Source organism: Polyodon spathula, chromosome 5 (assembly GCF_017654505.1).
Source record: "Polyodon spathula isolate WHYD16114869_AA chromosome 5, ASM1765450v1, whole genome shotgun sequence".
NCBI classification, from domain to species: Eukaryota; Metazoa; Chordata; class Actinopteri; order Acipenseriformes; family Polyodontidae; genus Polyodon; species Polyodon spathula.
This window is the reverse complement of record NC_054538.1, coordinates 36,015,020-36,036,246: the sequence shown is the minus strand read 5'-3', so window position 1 is coordinate 36,036,246 and position 21,227 is coordinate 36,015,020. Positions and strand designations below refer to the sequence as shown.

At 38.6% G+C, this 21,227-nt stretch overlaps 1 protein-coding gene across 1 annotated transcript in view; it reads left to right on the top strand.

Moving 5' to 3' along the window:
* Nucleotides 1–19,869, top strand: part of LOC121315915 (rho guanine nucleotide exchange factor 10-like) — a 61,922-nt gene extending 42,053 nt beyond the window's left edge. The window contains exons 19-22 of the mRNA XM_041250522.1: nucleotides 5,452–5,594; nucleotides 8,086–8,260; nucleotides 17,257–17,379; nucleotides 18,406–19,869. Coding sequence (XP_041106456.1) covers nucleotides 5,452–5,594; nucleotides 8,086–8,260; nucleotides 17,257–17,379; nucleotides 18,406–18,905 — 941 coding nt within the window. The 3' untranslated portion in view covers nucleotides 18,906–19,869. The remainder of the gene's footprint in view (nucleotides 1–5,451; nucleotides 5,595–8,085; nucleotides 8,261–17,256; nucleotides 17,380–18,405) is intronic.
* Nucleotides 19,870–21,227: the final 1,358 nt, after the last annotated feature.

Genomic DNA, 21,227 nt, shown 5'->3' with positions numbered 1-21,227 from the left:
CATATTCGAGCCATATATCACTGTAGTTAGGCATGTGTTCTACATTCAAGCTGAAAGTAGGTTATCTGTTGGCTGGTAATGAGCTGCTCTGTCCTCTGGTTCCGCAAGCCGATCACAACGCAAGCACAGGACAGAATGTGAGCATGTAAATGCATGTCCGTAATACTACCTGTGAGAGGATTGCCAGGAACTCGACAGTTTTGTTTTTTGTTTTTTTTGTTTTTTTTTCCGTCTCTAACCAAAATAAAGGGAGCGCATGAAAAGGAACATAATAATATATGGAGTGTATCAGAAAGCATCTAATTCAAATGCAGACTAGTCATCACAAATATTAACCAGCACTTCGTCAGGACACAACAATAAATGCACATATAACTGATACACGTCAGCTCAGCCCTTAAATGGAAATGGTATTGGACACTATGTCAAAATTAAGTGCTTTTTAGTTTCATTTAACATCTCGTTTATCCGATGGACAGTAAAAGAAAATAAGAGCATACAGTTTCTTGTTTTTTTCTAGCTGTTGGAGAAAAAAAGAAACTTATGCTCCTGAAGATCTTGCTTATTTTAATGATACAACTCTACAGCCGTGCATAGTAAACAAGGCTTCTCAAACAGATCATTATAGATTTTTAATCTGTGAGCAGCATATGATAGTTTAGAGAAACAAAGAGATAGCTTCTTTCAGATGCCTACCATAGCTGTGTGTCCCTGATGGGACAAATGAAACCTATTTTTGAATCAAAGTGTTATAAAACTAACAGTCAGGCTAACTGGAACAGCAGGCCGAAAAAAAAAAAACTAACTGCATTCTGTTTTTGTGAAAATCTCTATGGTTACCAAGACAAAACCGGCAAGTACAAAAAGGCTGCAAGGACTCAACTGGAGAAAAGGTCAGATCTGTGAACTTGTTAGAAGTCTGAATGTAATCAGTGCTGCATTAGGAACTGATCACTTTTTTTCAGCAAAATACCTTTAAAAAAAAAAAAACAAACAAAAAAAAAGCAAATATTTCTGTATTGTGTGAAATTTAAATGTCATCATGAAAAAAACAGGGCATTACAAAGAACTTCACCCTTCAGCCAGAACCCTCTACAAGTGAAACTAATGAAGTAATCTGTACTTGGGCTTAATCTGATTTGTGAATTGCTAACATACATCTCCCACCAACTGCTGTAAATATTGGCCTGATAGCAGGAGCACAAAGGAATAAAGAATAGGTTCAGGGTCATTACCTGGCACTGGAGCCATTTCCATCATGTGCTATCGGTATATTGTACCATGCAGCAGTATTGAAAAACAATTTTGAAACATGTCCTATGCGCTTTGGACATCTAATCGATGATCCCTGTCTACCTCGGGTGTCCCAAGAGCATGATTCAAAGAGATTGTTTTGCAGTTTGCGCTGATCATACAGTGGAGCCCAGCTGATCTGTAAATCTCCTCTTTGGGGAGCTGCAGTTCTTGGAGGTATTGTTCTCACCTGCTGAAAGATTTCAGGGGTGAGGAAGGAAATGTTGATCTACACAGCTTGTTGCTGTGGAATTTAACAAACTGAGAAATACAATTTCAAAGTGCAGCTAAAGCTGCATCCACACTGGACAGAGCGACACAAGCAAAGTCGCTGAATGGCAATCCACACCAGACGCGACTTGGAAACGATCAAAACGACTGGAAATAAATACATGACCACGTACATGCATTCCTACTGGACATACTAGAGATGGGCCGTCTCGTTGCAAAACAGTTGTTTAGTTGCCACCCTGACCTCCAGCAACTCCACTGTAAAATAAATATTGGACTTGTAAAATCTACAGATCAGAGTTATTGAACATAACCTATACATCCAACAGTTTTATTGTTATTATTATTAGTAGTAATGTACAGTTGTAGTCGTAGTAATTTTTTTTTTTTCGTGGTACCAGTAGTACTAGTCTGATTTGAAGCCAGGCACATCTCCAGACCATAGAGGTATAGTTGAACTGATTTTCAACAAAATTATTTTATTGTTATACATTTATTTAAACAACTCCCTGCAATTTTAGTTGTGTTTCTTTGCAAATCCCTTCTTTGATCCTTTTTGTCTGTTAACTTTAAGTATTTTAAAGTCTATTATTATTATTATTATTATTATTATGCTGTTGTTGTTAAGCACGCCATAATCACCATCTTCATTTATTATTATTATTATTATTATTATTATTATTATTATTATTATAAAATATGTGTTATTAAGCACAGGTCACCACTTACCTTATAATTAGTTTTTCCTTTTAAAACAGTCTAGTGAACTTGACAGAAAATGCTTTATAAATATGGCTCATAATCTTCAAAATTATGTATGAGCTTTGTAATTCTGGGATGTGTCACACAGAATACACACGTGTTGCTGGCTTTGTTTTACAACGTATAGAATAGTAGGACCTCGATTAATATTTTTGTTTGTTTGGTGAAACCAACCAGGCATTGTCTTTCTTCTAGATGTCTTTGTAGTAGTTCAATTTACAGTCATATAATAATGGATACTGCTGCACCTCATAAATTAACTTTTTGTGTCCATGATTAACTTGTTTTCAGGCATGATTTGTTCTGAGGCATGTGTTTTGACGTGTGTCAAGGGTGTTAACCTAGCTTCTGATTGGTCAGTTTCATTCCAGTCGCGTAATGAAAAAAACATTTAAACAGGTTCTATTTTAGCGACACAAAATTCTCAAAACGACGTTGCTCGTGTCGCTCGTTGCTAGTGTGGATACTCCCATTTGGCTGCAGTGACTTCTAACTTATTTGCTTGCATCCACAGTGGTTGCAGCTTAAGATGAACATGATTGTATGTGGACATTCTAGGTAGAAAAAAAAAAAAAGATTTAAAATTAATTGCTGGCTTCCCCTCTCAGCTCTGCAAGAGCACCCCAGTCCTGACCTAAACACCACCCTGCTATTCAATACAGGGAGTCTCACAAGTGAATTGTGCTGTGGATTTCCATTGCATGAGAGTAGATGTTAAAAGTTCACGCTGATTTGAACTCTGTTCTCGCCAATATAAACACCAACTAAGACACAGCTTTACAGTAAACGAATGTGATCCATCTGCTTCTCCATCCATTTGTGTTTCCTTCCCTCTAATGATGTAAATATCTTTCTGCCTGGTGTGGATGACTGAAGTGTAATGTTGGCTCCAGGGATCAGCTTATTTTGCCTCCCCAGCGCATCAGCACACGCATCAGCACACACATCGACTGCAATGCTGGCTCCAGGGATCAACCACAGTGCGGTCTCTCCAGCGCATCAGCATGACAACCGTCTGGATTGAGCTAAGTAGGGTACATCTCTGGGGTCTTCCCAAGTAGGTACCTTCCGTCCTCTGTTTCGTTGACCAGCCCACAATTCCTCAAGAGGGCTCAACAGTGATTCTGGCGTCCCAGCTTACTTACCCGTACATCAGCATTGCTTTCTTTCTATTGTGCTAGAGATCCCCAACCAGAATCTTTCCGTCTCAACCGCAGCCAGTTGCTGCTCCTCTCTGCTACTTCAGATAAGTTCTTCACTGTACGACGCAACTCTTGGCCACTGAATCAGACATCACTGAGAAACAGAGTTGTAGAGTGTGCCACAAATCCTTGACAACCCACCTCCACTGGGTAAACTCAGACTCTCCATCCTCGCTGTTCCACTTCAGCGGCTAGTTGAGCGTGCCAAAGTTTCTTTCTGTCGTACGCCTCATCTACAGCATCCTCCCAAGGAACTGTTAACTCTACCTTGTGAACAAGGCGTGCTGATGCATACCACAAGACAATATCTTGTCAAAGGTTAGTGGTGGCATTCTCAGGTTGAAAAATTAGCCTTTGACCAACATCTTCAAGTCTCTAGCAGCTTCCAGTTGTCCTGGATGAGGTTTGGTTTTAACACCTTTTCTTGGCAGTTGGAGGAATGTTGTCTTTTGTGTGTAATGTTTTTGATGGAACTGGTGGCAACTTACTGGTCATGTTATGCTTGTCTTCCAATGCTAAGGCCAAACATTGCCACCCCTGGTCATGGTGCCAAGACATTAGTTACTTAGGGAACATTATAGCTGGTGAAATAACTTGCACATCTTTTTACTTCTATATATGCTTTAGGCAACACTATGCAGCATATTAAACATAACTCTAAGTCGTGGAAGTGGTGACCTACTTTTTTAGTATGGTTTTGAGTTCTTGGGCTGAGATAGGGGCCATAGGCTTCAATATTTACAAAGATTTCGCATCATTTAAATGTTTTTTATCAAAAAATACAGTATGATATTAATGAAGTGCCTCTGTACCGTAGTTGAAGAACCTATCATAAATAGACCTTTGAAAAAAAACATTTGTTTAATTTGTGAATATTTGTATGTATTTTTGGAACAGCTTATTTGATTAAAGTTTGCACGAGTATTTGTTTTGAGATTGTACTGAAGCATTCTACATGTATATATATATTGGGTGTGTGGTGTGGTGATCATATTTTCTTCTCTGGAAATTTATCCTTGGCAAGGGATACATATATTACTTGTATAACTTGTTCTTAACACCCTGCAGTCCTCTGCACATTTGTGGTCAGGGTGGACCAACCTAATGCTTCAGCCTACTTTGGAGATTTGCAATTTAGTTTTTCAACTTCAGAATTCAGCACTACATGGCATTGCCTAGAAGTTGGAATAATGGCAGGATGCACCATTTCTCCACTGGCTTTTACTATGGCAATGGAAGTAATTATTAGGGCATCAAAGTGGGTTGTGGGAGGAGAGCTCTTGGCTTCTGGAATGCACTACCACCAATTAGAGCATACATGGATGACATGACAATCATGACTACAAAAGTAGCCTGCACTAATCGGTTATTGGGCAAATGAACCGATAACATTGAATGGGCACTAATGCATTTCAAGCCCACTAAATCAAGGAGCATATCTATTATTAAAGATAGTGTAGATAAAAGGTTCTACATTAATAGTGAGGCAATACCCACAGTGTCTGAGAAGCCAGTGAAAATTCTTGGGAGATGGTACGACGGGGATCTGAAGGACACAGTTCCTGTGGGAGAAGTTAAGACAACAGGAAGAGGAAGGATTTCAGAGCATAGACAGCAGTGCTTTACCAGGCAAAATAAAACTCTTTCCACTAAAAATCCTCACCACTGCCTTAAAAAGTTAACTTCTAGCCCTGTAAGGCCACAATGCATAGTCAGGACAACACTGCTGTGTGTTTAAACATTCCTTCAGGAAGGTGGGGGTAAAAATGTAAAGCAAACTCTATTCTCCATAGTAGCCTTAGACTCGTAACATTTGAGATGATACCTTGTGAAATATCAGTAAATCCTTTTCATCTAAGCCTGGTAGATATGCTGTCTTGTTCATTATAACTGAAAGTGACTTGCAACAGCATTTTCCAAATATAGAACAATACTTCTCAATATAATCATGTCCTATTCCCAGATGGGTCCTGGAACTCTGATTACCCGAAGATTCTGCAGCTGGGGGTTCTCCCTGTCAAAAGTGTTGTGGCAGTGGAAGACACAATCTGGGCATCTTCAGGTGGATGGCTCTCTATTATCAGCACAAAGACGCATATTGTGGAGGTATTGCTATTTCTTTCAAATAGTTAATGGAAATATGAATTTTTTAAAAATGTTCTAATACTGTATATAATTATCATTTTGTAATTTTTGAACAAAGGTAAATTGAGTTTTATGAGGTGAATACCTCTCAATTAACATTCTGGATAACATAAAGAAATTGGCTAAATTGCATAAATCTTTTTTTGACATACAATTGTAAAACCCTTTAATCTTGAAGGATACAGTAGTTCACCATTCCTGTCTTGAAGTCCTTGTTTTAGAATCGGATTTAAATTGCCAAGGTGTGGTATAGCCCACAGGGCAAGACTAGTCTGTCCCCTTGAAACTGTCCCCAGACTCAGAAACTCCAGTGATTTAATCTTTTCACTGGCACATTGCTTTATACAGACCAGGTGCTTTGACATGGCATCTTTAAAAATTGGTACACAGCTGTATTCTACTAAACTCTTAATGAAGTGTCCAGTGAACATTCACCGTTTTCTGTGCCTCGTTGTTTTAATCTCTGGTCATATTAATGATACAAACCACAGTCAGACTGTGGCCGGGTTTCCACGCAGTACAGAAACTCCAACTTCTCTCTCCACTGTAATGACTTGTGTTACACAGCTCGCACATTCCTCATCGCCTTCAAATGCTAAAAAGCTCTACGATTGACTCACAAGACTTCAGCAGTGAAAATCCTGTTTGATGTAACCTTGCACAACTTTCTACTAGCTAAAGGCCATACCAAGCAACCCTTTATTATCTGAGATCTGCTGGAAGTAGCCCTGGCAGTCTTTGACCAAGTAGGGATAACATAAGCATACAGTGGAAGGGGTTTAGAGACCCCTTCATTCCTTTATTCGAATTTCAAATTATTGCTGTTGACTCATAAAGTGAAAGTGTTTCATAACAAGGTTATAAAAAAAATACGGAAGTTACTAAAAAAAAAATTGCAGCCCTTTTCAATAAATAAATAAATAGATAGCAAAGCTCTTTGCAAAGCACAGATTTTTTTTTTTTTTTATTACCCTAGTTATCTTCGTGTTTGGTGATCAAATAGCCAAATGCTTTAAGCTTAGACTTTTCTGTCCCTTGGCAATAAGATGCAATGCACTGTACACTAGCCTTGGGTACCTACCAAGCACAAAAAAATGCAAGTTTGCACTCCAAAATGTATTGAATAAGCATAGCTGGGAATTCTTTGCCAGTGGCTTTATTATTGCTGCAGGCTCTCAACAGTACCAGGCTTGAGCGTCCGCTTTGAGTTCAAGTAAAATCTCCTAAACCTAATTCATTGAATAAGATTTGTTTTAGAAGAATGAAAACATGAAAAAAAAAAGTGTTCAAAAAGACCAACACAGGGCTTAACATCAGTTTGCTGCATAACAAAGTTCCAGAGCGTCCCGAGTGGATTAGCATCTACTGAGAAATTTGTTCAACTCATGGACTACCACTGTACTGGATCACCAATGACCAAAAAAAAAAAAAAATGATTGAATTCAGGTTTTACTTTCTTCTGAAACAATTGAGTTACCTTGAGTACCCTTATCACTTATCATTACAAAATGCAAATTACCAAAATTCCCAATTCCCACAAAATTTCCAAAATTATCGGTGAAAAGTTACCCCTCTCAAACTTCCCGGAAATTTTGCAATCATAGTGACCGTTCAGCAATGTTTTCTTAATACAATGTGTATGAGAGGCTAATGTGGACTTGCTAAACACAGGACTGTAACATAAGTTGTCATATACTGGATACAAACACCTGCTGCAGGTCTACTAGTAACAAAGCCTGTTTCCTTTGAACCGCATAATCCTGTTCACGTCATTAAGCTCATTATATAACCACCTGCTTGATGCTTTAGAATTATCTGCTTATTGCCTGGCAGCTGAGTGGGGAAAACAAACTTTTTATGGACACACATTTCTGCACACTTGAAAATAACCATTGTAATGTGTGTTTATTTTAGAAATCCTGATGCGTTTAGTGATATAAGTGTGGGTTGACACACTGCTGACTTAGAGGTTACTTAGGGGTTGATATGTTCAACCTATACCCTACTCGGATAAGCCACATCTGGGTTTTTTTTAAGAGCATCTTACAGCACTCTTGAATCGCCCCTGATTTTATATTCATGGTTAACCCTAGATTAACCCTGAAAATAAGGGTTTGATGCCATCCTCATGCATTCGCTGGTGCCACAATAGGCCCTAAAAATTCAGATGCAGCTTATCTTGGTGAAGTATAGGCAGATCAAATCAACCATTTAGTTAGTGTACCTATTTTCTAAAGGGTTTGGTTTGAAGTGTTAGGCCTATATTTGTTTGCTTTTGCCTACTAGGAATACACAGATTTGAACACAAAATGAGTACCTTTGTGGAGAAGTAGCTACTTTTTATTCTCCCAGATGTATAAATTGCAGGTGTTCCAGTATATTATCTGGTAGTATAAGGCAAACCTATAAGAAACTTATAGTCCTTCATTAACTTTTTGACCTTCTTTTGTAGCGTCAGCTCGAAGCCTGTCAGGAGGAAGGGATGGCTATATCCCACATGGCCATTGCTGGTGTCGGAATCTGGATTGCCTTCAGCTCCAGTTCTACACTACGACTGTTCCACACAGAAACTCTGGAACCCCTCCAAGATATCAACATTGCAACTCCCATCCACAACATGCTGCCGGGTAAGAATTAGCTGCACAGTATTCTGAAATTCAAGCTTTGATTTGATTATATCAACCTTAAGTTACTGTCGCACAAAGCTTTAAAGTGTGTAATGCAAATAAACACCAGAGATAGAGGGTGAGATTTTTCCACAGCCCTCCAATTATAAATGCATTAATTGCAGGAACATTGAATGCTGATTTTCTTTTTTTTACTAATTCCTCCAAAATACAGAACAACAAAAAAGACGCATTTAAGTTTGCGAACATATTGAGTTCATTTATAATCCTATAAGGAAGTAAAAACAAGCTGAAACAGTTCTTGTGAGATATGGAGGCATGTTGTAGCTTGTTTTCATTTATATAGGATTTGGCAAACACTGCACCTCTTCATCTATTTCTTGTGGGACTACCTTTATGAATATTTTTATTTTAGAAATATAATATTTTTATAAATACATATGTTATAATTCTAAAATAAATAACCATCTTTTTTCTTTAGCTTGTTCTCCACCATTGACTGATGGTTAATACTGTATAAGAAAACACTTTCTCTCTGTCCTTTTTTTTTTTTTTTTCTCCAAATACCTGGAACTCCCTTAAATACACAGTGTTGTGTGTAATCTAAAATCTACTGTGTGTGCGTTTTATTAAATACTGCCTGTAATATGAAACCATAAATTGCTTTAGCCAATGTGACAGGGTAAAGGACCCTGTCCCCTGACTTGGCACATATCAATACTATTCGTATGTGTAGTGCTACCGTTGCTTTCTCTACTGCTCTTTCTGCAAGCTTTTGTGACTTAATTGGCTAATTAGTAAATTTGCACAGGCAGCACTAGTTACCAGTTAGGGAGTAACTAGTTGGACTCATTGGCCATGTTATGAAAGCTCATGGGGGGGGGGGGTGTACTCCACAGAAGCTGGTGGTGTTATGCAGGAGCTGGTGGAGTTTGACTTGCCTTGGTGACAAAGGTGTAGAGAAGATGTCATGCTTGCTTGTTTGTTTATTCATTCTTTTTGATTTGGTGAAAACTTGATCCTGCTAATAAAATATTATTTCCCCTTAAAACTGGCAGAATCAAGGTCTTTTATACACTTTTCCACAAAGCCTACAACAAACCCACTTGCAGTCACCAACTCAACTTCTCTTTGTTATCTAAATGTCCTGTCATCCTAAATGACACACACAAAATGACAAAGCTCTGAGAACATCACTATAGAATGCACTGCTTTTATAACTGTGTATGAAACTGAAAATACCTGTAGTGCTGTCACATTTTGAGAATAGCTGCTGAATATGTTAATCCTTCTCATGCCCTGTAACCTTTAAATCAGATCATCCAAGAATCTTCACCAATTCACACACTAGTCACATTTAAGCTAGTTAAGACAAAAATACATTAAGGCAAGTTGGATTCTACCATATCCTCTTTTGATTTCAGTCACACACCCTTTCAGCGCCACATAACAAGTAAGTGACAGATGTGAGCTGCTTAAATCAGGCTTGCCTTAGACTGCATTTGGCATTGACCTTCCTCTCCCATAAACATAATTTAATAGAGCTTTATTTACTTTAATTATACAACATTTTTATTTATGCGACATTGATTTATATATATATTTATATATATATTATATATATATATATTATATATATATATATATATATATATATATATATATATATATATATATATATATATATATATTATTTATTTATTTTCTTCCAATTTAGAATGTCCAATTTTTATATTTTTTTCTCCTCACTGCAGCGAGTCCCCACACAACACATGCATTCTGAGGGTGTGTGAGCGCCCTATGATCTCACAAGCCTAAAGCCAGAATCGCTTTTACTCTGAGCAATCCAGAACAGAGGTGGGCGGGCTACCCGTCCTGGAGAACAGAGATCAGCCCTGCCTCTTGTCCACTCTGAATGTGCTCAGTGTCTGGCCAGTAGGGTTCGCTGTTGTGCAATGAGGAGGAGTGGTCCCTGCCGGTTTCCCATCCCCCACCCAGGGAGCATTAGAGCCAATGTGACGCCCCCCTCGAGGTCCCCAGCAAAGTTCAGCCTCTATGTACAACCCCGACATGAACTGGTGCCGTCCAAGCTGTATGACTCATCTGGCTCTCCCAGCGGCAGCGCTGTAACTGGATGAGCCACTCGGACCTGATTGCAGTTTTGAAATATGTTTTTATTAAATATATTTGCAGGGTATCTTGCGTTTTAGTTTATTGTGGTTTTCACTGTTTCCATTTAGAAGCGTTCCTACAGTACATGGACAATAAATCAGTTATTCAAATGTATTTTATATTGTTTGTATATGTACATTAGTTTCTCAATCAGAATGCAGATTGCTGCAATTCCCTGTTGGATTTTGCTTATGTCTTATTCAAATGCTGGAAGTACAATACCAAGGTTTTCTTTGAACTCTATTTAAAAGAATGTTTTTTAAGGCAAATTCTCCTCAAACTATTATAGTTTACCAAGCCTCTGAGGCCTATCTTTTATGTCTCAACCAATCAGAGTGCTTCCTGTGCAATAGTTTTGTTCATAACTAGTTAGTTATGAGGGGGGAGAGGTTGCAAACTCGTTTTGGTTCAAGATGTATTGCCACCTTGTATATTTAACTTTTTGGAGTACAATAGGGGCTCTGGAAGAATATAATAAGCAGTGTGTTCAGCTCCACTCCCACTTAAAAAAACATATTTGGTTGTGCATAGGTACTGTATACATAGGGTTCCAGATTTCTCTACATTAATGAAATGTAGCAGGTAAGAATAGCAAATCCTGGGAAGAGAAGTTTGGCTGGCACCTTGACATATGATTCAGCAATTGACAAAAGCAGTGGATGATGTAATGTTCACGAATTTGCAAGCAATCATTTTATCCTGCAGTAACAGAACAGATATGCTCCAGAGAGTTGGAGGCGGGTGATTGTATAATGATGTGGTATTAAAAAAAAATTAAAATAAATGAACTCTAGAAAATTTCAAAATATCTTACATTTTGAACCTGGGGCATTCACTGTAAGAATATTTTCCTGCTAAAAGCTCCTTGAATTAAACAACATAAAGCTACAGGGCAAAGCTTTTAACAAGCACAGTTTCATGTTTATAATATTGAAAGGCTTAAGTGTTTCATGAAAAGACATGACAACTTTAGGAAACTTCATTTCCTTTGTTGTGTTTTACAAAAGGAACATCTGTAGTTCAGTTTCTGATCTATAAACATATATTGACCTTTAAATTGTCTTTTCTTCAGGCTTCATTGAGTTGATATCACCAGCATGTAAACCTCGTGAATTCAGCTTCCTTCCTTTTAATCTTTCATAATTTTTCCTAGCATAAAAGAACAAAAACATTCGGAATATTAACAGGATGTTCCCCATCCTTTTTAGATATAAATAAACATACGAAAGAACTAGTACTGAAATGTTCCTTGAAACTAAACTGTTGGTATCTGCAAGAAGGTTTTAAACATAACCTTTTGTTTTTTCCTTGTTCATCAAAACACGGTTTTCCACAATTTTATCACATACTGTCAACATGCAATACCCCTGTGTGCTCTCATACTGGTATCACATAAGACTGGACAGAAGGTGACAACATTGCTCATTGTTTCAGTGCATTTAAAATGACTAAACTAGAAGCAGGACACAACAGCACACTGTATTTCAGTTGTGTATTTTTAAAACCCTGTCTGTCCTGCAGACAAATTATCTGTATAAGATCATCTCTGCTGTGGTCCAAAAGTGTTCCAATCTGCCCTGGTTTAATTACAGTGAAGCCTTTCTCGTAATCAAGTGCTGGGTCTCCTCTGATTGGATGTTGGGAACCCTCAATGAAGGGCTACCTGTCGAGACGCTCATCTGCTTCCTTTTAATTATTTCTAAGCATCTTCCTTCATGCTTGCATCTTGAACCAGTTTGCTTTCCGGGTGTCTCCCTCCACTTTCATCATGACCCTTCACAGTTCCTCTCCATCTAGTAACCGGTACACATGCTGGGTATGAAAACCAAGACTGAAGAATTAGATCATAGGGGGGAAATATTTCTTAAAAAAAAAAAAAAAAGCAACGGCATCTTTTATCTGTGATTCAGTGCAGGAACCGTTGGCAGACTTTGACACACAGATTATTTGTCTTTAGGGAATCTGAAGTGCAACCGACACTGTTGTGTCCAGTGGCCTACTTCTCCACTCATGTATGCATTAATGTGAACAAGAGTGCTACAACCACAGCCTCCTCTTGAAAGAATGTAGAGTTATTGTATGAACTGAATAAGGTTTACATTTGTACATTTAGTATTGCTCCCATAGCACTTTTCATTTGTATTTTTTTTCTTTTTTTTTTTTTTTTTTTTTTTTAACTGATGTATTATGTAACTTATCCTTGGTTTCCAAAGCAACTGCCGGTTTCTCAGTACTTCAGCCATTTCAGTAATGTAATTGCTTGTTTATGAACAAAAAGCAAGCAGTGCTAGTTAATTCTGTGGAACATGAATAGAGATACAGTGACTATTTTTGTTACCTAAACAATTAAACAACCTATTTTTTTATGTAATATGTTTTACTTTTAATGAAATGTTCTGTTATCCACTTTAAGTTATCCACCAAGTATCATTACTTATATCTGCTTATGCACTATTAAGGCCATTTATTGTTACATGCTTGTAGTAATTACTACTTGCATGTACTGTGCGCTAAGCAATGGTTTTCATTAGTCCCACAGCGGCCTTGTGCTCCACGTGAAGCCAGCAACTGATGCCCGTTCCCCGGGATTGAACAACCTTAAGTCGGCTACTTGTGTTCTCACTCTTAGGCTGCTAACTTAGTTTGAAGTTTGAAAATAAAATGTTGTGTTTTGTTACGAAAATTATATTAAATTAACAGTAATCGAATTGTTACTGTTTTGTGTGATAATGTTTCTCTGTGTGTGTGTGTGTTTATCATTTTTTTTCACAGAAATATGAGCACAGCTGCTCAGCAGTCCTACATTTTGACCAAGACCCACAGTGTCTCATTGCCACATTAGTTCTGCTTGCAAAATTATTGTGAAGAATGTTAAGGCTCAAACAGTAGGCTTTCCTCAGTTTTTGGACTGCTGGGTAGCCAAGAGCACTTCCCTATAAATCACTGCCGTGGTAACTAGGTCCGAGACCTGCTCCCGTTCCCGCTGGTACTCTACAACGAAAAAGGTTGCTTTTTATTAATTATATTATATTACTTTTTATTAATAGCAGTTGCTGGGCTCAGCTCTGCTTTAGGTCTGGCTGTTCACAGTCCTTCCCGCAGTGTTTCGTTGTCGCTCTGGTTTCTGCTTGCAGTGCCATTGCGAAGACTTCAGGGCTCTGACATTAGGCTTCCATCAGTCTTAGGACTGTGTTGGTTTGCCTGAAGCGCTATAGATGGGCATCCCTAGTCAGCTTAAGTGGTAAATGTAGGTCCAGACTTGCCCCATTTCCGATCCGGTACACGTACAGAATAGTAAATGAGGTTACTGCACTGGTGTACCCGAACCATACTGATTGTACCGAGTGTACCACTGAACTGGACAGTACCGAAGGTACCACCACCAGGTGTACCACCGAACTGTACTGAAGGTACCGTACAGAGTGTACCACCACAGAACCGTACTGTGCTATGGTACTATACAGTAAGGCACTAGTGCTCAGGCTCCATGCTGCTGAGAACCGACTGGTTAATTTTACTGTCTGCAAGGTTCAACCTTGGTTCATCACCGCTCAGACTCTGTTCAAAGTTGGTATTGTGATACAAAAAGTGATACCATCCCTGGTCCAGTACCAGTGGACCCGGATTGAGTCTCGGCTCACGCTGTTTTTATCTTTTTACAGTACAGCGGGGTTGCTGCTTGTGTTGTCTGACATCTGGGTTTTTGTTACAAGTACTGTATACTGCACCAGCCCTGTTACAGTACGTACTGTATACAGGAGCTGCAGCTCCCAGCCTCGGCTGGGGCATTGTCTAGAATGGCATGGGAGGTGCAAGGGATGTGTAACCCCCATTGCGAACTAATGTACCTTCCCTGGTGCTAAAGGTACCAAACAGCAACTGTACATCCTTACTGTACATTGTTTGCTATTTGCATAATGCCTGGGTTTATCCCTGTGACACATGCAAGGCCAGCCTGCCTGTCAGTACCAGGCAGGCCTTGTTGACAGTCTTGTTGTTGTCTTTAACAAACTGAGACAGCAACTGTACATTCTTACTGTACATTACTTGCTACTGCATAATGCCTGGGTTTGTATCCCTGTTCCAGCAGCCTCAGGGACCAGCACAGCCACTGCACCTGCAGCCAGACCGTCACCCGGCGCAGAGGCAAGAGCCTTAGGCCAAGCCACAAGGTGAGCAGTGGCCCTAGGGTTTGCTTCCACAGGTCCAGGGCCCCTTCTCGGGAGCCATCTGGAGTATTGGCGTTAGTGCACCACAGACATCTGGGTGCTTACCATTCAGACTGGCTACACACTGCAGTTCAAGCATGGCCCCTTCCCTTTCGGGATGTGCCGCATCAGTCACAGGCCCACAGAATTCCGCTGTGGTGTCTCGGGAGGTGCAAAAACAGGCTATTCATATGGCACACCCCCTCTAGTTGGTTGATGGGTTCTACTTCATGCCCAAGCTGGATGGTGGCCTCGACCTCAGGCAGGTCAACCTGTATCTGAGCCGAAGGAGGTTCATAATGTTGACAATGCAACAGCTGATGCAGTCAATCGGGCCAGGTGACTGGTTCAGCATGGTGGACCTCAAAGACGCCTATTTCCGTATCCCCATAAAAACGGTCACACTTAAGCACCTATGGTTTGCCTTTCAGGGAACAGCGTATGAGTTCAGGGTCTTGACATTTAGCTTCTCTCGAGCTCCCCATGCCTTTTCAAAGCCAGCTCACACCCTCGCAGACAGCCTTCTATTTGGGAGTGCGCCTGGACTCCAGGTCCATGCTGTCCACTCTATCGGATGACAGGGTGCAGGGAATGGCCGTTTTGTCTGAAGCTTTTTCAGCGTAACAGAAAGTTAACAGTAGTGGTATTCCACCAGCTTCCCAGACTCTTACTTGGGTCTCCAAGTCTCTCGCATGCACCCTCTCCAAGCCTGGGTCAACAGCAAGGTTTTTCAGCCTGCATTGAACCGTGGCCGCCTGGTGACAGTGTTTCGTCACTGTCTGAAGGCGTTTTCTTGGTGGACACAGCCTGCCCATCTGTGCTTGGGCATAGCACTGGGCAGTGTCACCAGAAGAGAGGTCATCACCACTGATGTGTCCAGCCTCGCCTGGGACACTATGTGGAATGACAGGGGAGCACAGGGGGTATGGAATCACCTGCGGAAGGATCTCCATATCAGTATTTTGGAGCTGCAAGCAGTGTTTCTAGTCTTGTTGAATTTTTTTACAGGTTCAAGGGAGACTTGGAACGGCTTCTGGGTCAAGCCTTACAAATAGACAGACATAGGGGTGAGTTTCTCCCTCAATTTTTTAGTTCTATCTACTTGTACTGAGATTCCTGATGGTGACACGCAAGGTAGCCTTTAATTTAGTCTTGTAGTGTTCCAGTTGGTCTGCAGTATTGCCTTGCCAAAGCTTTGGTATTCAAACCCATTAGGTAATGATTACATTTCTATTTCAGGGAACCAGGGTTATGATAATAACCTATCATTTTCTTTTCTCTCTTTTCTTTGAGGAGAGGCTGATCTTTATGACTTATTAAAAGAATACACTTCCGAGATTACTAAGCCTGTGGGGCGTCTCTTTCTGATCTTTTAAGCTGCTTTAAATTGCTTGATAGTCATTTATTCAATTTGATCTTGTTGGAGAAGTCAGATAATTATTAAGCAGTAGGTGTTAAGTTAATGTAATGATATTTCTACACTGTTGTAGATAATGTATGGTTTATAAATCTCATGTAGTAAAGAGAGGCTACAGATGTTAACTTGTTGTTCCTGCCCTTGCTGTCAGGTGACTGTTACTGCTAAAGTTAGTGAGAGCTGATCTGCTCTTTTTACATGGCTTAGTCTAACCAAGAAGTTTGAGATAAAGAAATAGCCAAGCCTTGCATTTTAAAGTCTGCTTCTGCCACAAAAACTAAACTAATCAGTATATAGTACAGTATGTCAACTATGAGAGAATGTAATTGTGCTAACTTTATTTTTCTATCACCAGTGCATCTTTCCCTATAAAACAGTTGAGAAAGCTTAAGCCTATCAACATCAAAATGCCATTTATCCTTCTCTGCCAGTGTACAGAACACGTGAGAAATATTTAAAATATGGTGGTTGGCTGTTATGTAACTATAAATGTGGGTGTACTGAATACTTCATAACTTGGAGTGTCTGAACATACATCTTCATCATGCTATCTTTTAAAAAGACATTGGTCTAATTTTCCATGGATCCCAAAACATTTTTGAAATATTACTAGATCTGTAGTATTTTTTTTATTTCTAAACATGTAGATATTTCAGACACATACCGAGTTTCCTAGTTAAGGTTTTTAACCTCTTTTGAAATTCTTTGCCAGAAAAGCATGTCCCTTTTACTCTGAGGTTGCGATTTAGATGAGTGGTCTCAGTGACGCAGCTTCTTCTGGACGGGTAGTTTTTATGACAGCTATATCTACAATCTAGGAACATTGGACTCATTTTAAATACTGCAGTATATTTCCAGGATGTCTGTTTGCTTGCTTGCTTGTTTTTTTGCTTTTTAAAACGCAGCTGATACTTTGAATAGGGGTTTATAAGTTAGCAGCCATATTACATTTGCAACATTGCAACTTTTAAACGTTGCTTATTCACAGAGTAAATGGAATGAGTAATTTGAAGGCGCTAAGTCTGTTTTGATGGTTTTAAGCATATCAAACTTAATTTAACCCATCACAACTGACTTAAAAGCTTTGTGGAAGGGGCCCAGTATTTCAAACTTTGCAAACCAAAAGAAACAAAAAAACATACTAATTTTGTTTATGAATTGTAACATTTATGTGACACTGTCCTGTGTTTTTTTCTTAGGTCAGCAGAGGGTTTCAGTGACGAGTCTCCTGGTGTGTCATGGCTTGCTGATGGTTGGCACTAACTTGGGAATTATTGTTGCTTTGCCTGTCCCTCGGTTACAAGGCATACCCAAAGTAACAGGTGAGGTTTTGTTTTGTGTTATGTTTTTCTAACATTAATTGGTTGGCCTATTAAAAAAAAAAAAAAACAAACAAACAAACAGAAAGCATTTTGGTTTCTGTAACATTGAAAAACATACCAATGTCTGGTTTTATAAAGTATCATCTCATACACAGTAAATGTCTCTACTTGTGTTCTGAATGGGTTCCATGGCTTGTCTGAAATGTAATATTTCCCCTGCTAGCCTATGGCTATGTGCATAACTTTTGGTGTACATCCAATTTTATCTTTTATTTATCTTCTGGATATTTGTATCCTTCCTGTGTGGCACTCAAAACACTTCTATTCTACAGCCAGACAGAAAAGCATTTGTCCAGCCATTGTAAACATAAAACCTATCAGCTGTACTGTCAATATTATAAGTAGGACCATTCTTCCTAAATTCAAGATCGTTTTTCTCCTTTTAGGTTATACTTTTGTTATAGTAAGGCAGTGGATTTTGGCTCTTCAAAATCCTTAAATTAAGTACTGTGGCTTTTTTTTCCATTGTTTAATCATGCCAATAATACATATGATTCCTTAAAATAGCTTTCAGTCAAAAGCAATTTAATATGTTCTAGTTCATAATAGCAAGGGATACACTGATTATCTTCTGATGTGAAATAGAAGTTAATTAAGGAACTGGTGTTCCATTTAGGAGAGAGAATAATTGGAATATTGCCGTCCTTCTAACCTAGATAAACTTCCTGGGACTTTGTATCGGGGTCTGTGAAAGCAGTCGCTTGACTGATGTAATTTTAATGATGATGGAATAATTTGAACATGCCTCTTCCTTGAGATATTGTGCTGACTTTACCTGTAGCAGTGTCTTTCTATAATGTTTGTAATAGTTAAGACTGTTAACCATATGTAGTTTACATAGTTACTTACTGTTTTTGTTCTATTCATACTGAAACCAGTGACAGCAAGTTTTTTTTTTTTTTTAGACTTCTCTGTTGTACAGTTGGACGTTGTTGTTTTTTTTAAATTTAACGTTGTTTTAAACAGGGAGGGGAATGGTCTCGTACCATGCTCATACCGGTCCTGTGAAATTCCTCACAATGGCCACAGCTTTGAGCAGTAAGAAGCAAAGATGCACGTCGGTAACCAGCGCTCCATCCCAGCCGGAAGGTCAAGACGGAGAACAGAGAAGCGGTTCCCCTGAGGGATTGTCCTTTTTGTTGAATGTTAAAGACAGAGGGGTTTGGCTTGGAGACTCAACCAAGTCCATTGCTCAACAAAGCACCCTGTCGGCTTCTTCAGGGTCTCTGGCACTGTCTCACGTGTCGCTCGAACATGAGCCAGAGGACGGTACCATTTATGAGCTCCTGAATGACCCAAGCTTTTCACATAGTGGCAAAAGATCAAAAAAGATGACATTTAGTTCTGTGCTTGTGGTTTCTGGGGGCTTGGGCCACAGAAGAGTGAATAAGAAATCAAAGCAACAGCGGCAAGATGAGACTGTGTCAACAATCATGGTTTGGCAAATTCCATTGCTTAATATGTAAAATGTATCATGTTTTCACGGAAGAGTTTGCTTACGCTGTAATATCACTGTGACCTAGTACCACAGTCAAGATCTTTGTGTAATACCTTCATATTAGCCCATTACATCTCATCAGCTTTTTAATAGGATCTATCTTTAGCCAGCAACTCTTGTCGGTATGTGGGGGGCGTACTAATATTCATACTTTAAACCTGTGTGGTTGATGACTCATGTAGAAAGGCATTATGCACAGAAGGCTCACGAATCCCAGTTTAAAAAACCTCTGATTTTCAATATACTGAACATTTAAAAAAAAAAAAAAAAGAAACATACTGAACAACGTGTAACAGGCTTATGAGCATACAACATTACCAAATCAAATGCTAGTACCTGTTTAGTAGTCTTTAATAACATTACTGTGCATCTTTAAAATGGTACTTCCTTTTCTTAAAAGAGAGGGTGAATGAGTGTAATCCGTGCATTTTCATTTGCAACAATAACTTCCTGCTTGGGTATGATATTGCATTTCTCTGCTAGAAGCTAAGGGCCCAACTCACTAACCAATAGTTTTACAATATGGGTTTTGGGAGGAATTATAATTTTCAAATCTGTAATACTAAGATTCTTAGTACAAAAATTGGATTTGATAGGTTTATATTGTGTATTTGGTCACCAAGGAATTAACTAAAGAATACTATGCTTTGTGGTATTTCAGATAATGTTTTCTATAAAGGTAGATTAACTTTTGATAAACATTTACAACATTATTATTGTTATTATTAATGGAAAACCCACTTTAGGAATGAAGCCAACTGTTGGCTTTAAGGCTTTATTTTAGTACCATATACTGTAAGGGTAGAGTGAACTAAACAAGATAAAGGAATATAGTTTACCACCTTAGTGTTTAAGAATGAATCTATCTATTTATCTATCTATCGGCTGTGTGGTCCAGTGGTTAAAAAAACGGGTTTGTAATCAGCAGGTCCCCGGTTCAGATCCCAGCTCAGCTACTGACTGTGTGACCCTGAGCAAGTCACTTAATCTAGTTTCACCTTAATTTCATATCTTGTAAAGTGCTTTGTGATGGTAGTCCACTGTGAAAGGTGCTATATTTATATTATCTATCTACTCTTTCTCTCTCTAGCTAATATATACACATACACACATTAATTTGGTATGGAGTATTGTGGGGATCTATATTCCTGCATCTTGGCCTTTTTATATTACATATTCTGGTTATTTCAGATATAAGTGTAATATTACTTTGCATGTAAATCGGTTGATAAAGATTCATGGCAAAACAAACAATAAAGAACAATGTTGGCATTTGCATTGCTTAATTGATTAAACTGTTTTCTTTGGCCTCCTAATAGTGAAACTGGTATATATGTTATATTATTTAATACCATAATCAATGTGCACTTTAGCTAATAATAATAATCAGTATGATTCCATTATAATGCAGGCACAATTATTATTTAACCATGGTATCAGATTTGTGGAAGTTATTTCTTCTGATAAGTTTGGTCGATTTTGAAAGCACGGAGGACTGTGTTTGATTCTCTAATGACAATATTTTCAGAGCATGAGTTTTCACTGAGTCTGCATTTTTTATGCCAGCAGTAAATGCCTCTAAAAACACGTAATCAACTATATTTGTGTGCTTTTGAGAAAAATAAAAGAACTAGAAAATAATTGTGATCTACCAGAAAAAGGTATTACATTTGTTTTGAAAATACATTTCTAAATGGAAGCAAAATTAACATTATACAACAACCAGACACTGCTCTTCCACGGTTTTGCATGGCAGCCAGCTGTTCTGATTTTACTCTGTTCTAAAACCACTGTTTACTGATGAAACACTTGACTTTAAATCACACCCAACTGTTCTACTGCTTGTATTACATGCTACATGCAACAGTCCTGTCTGGCAGCAGCAAACCAAAACTGACATTCTTTTGAATTTTTTTTGGAAATGTCCAATCTCTTGAAGTCAACACTCCCTTAAGTGGTTAAACCAAGAGGTCATTCTATTATAAAGTATATGTACTCCCATTGAGACGTCTCCCATTGTTTTCTAATGTAAACATGTTTCCTACTGCCTTTCCCTGTGTGCAATTTGGCATACCCTTTCCCGGTTATCCAGTCATTATAAATGTACAATAGTGCACATGACATGGTTTATGTCAATACAATTCACACATTGTTTTCTGTTTCTTCTAATGTTTCTTATTGGTGTTTTGTAATAGTCTGTGCTGAAATACTTCTTACCTGAACTGAATAGAGTTGATCACCATTTTAATTATTTAGAAGATTTGGCCAGTAGAGACTGAGGAACTTTACA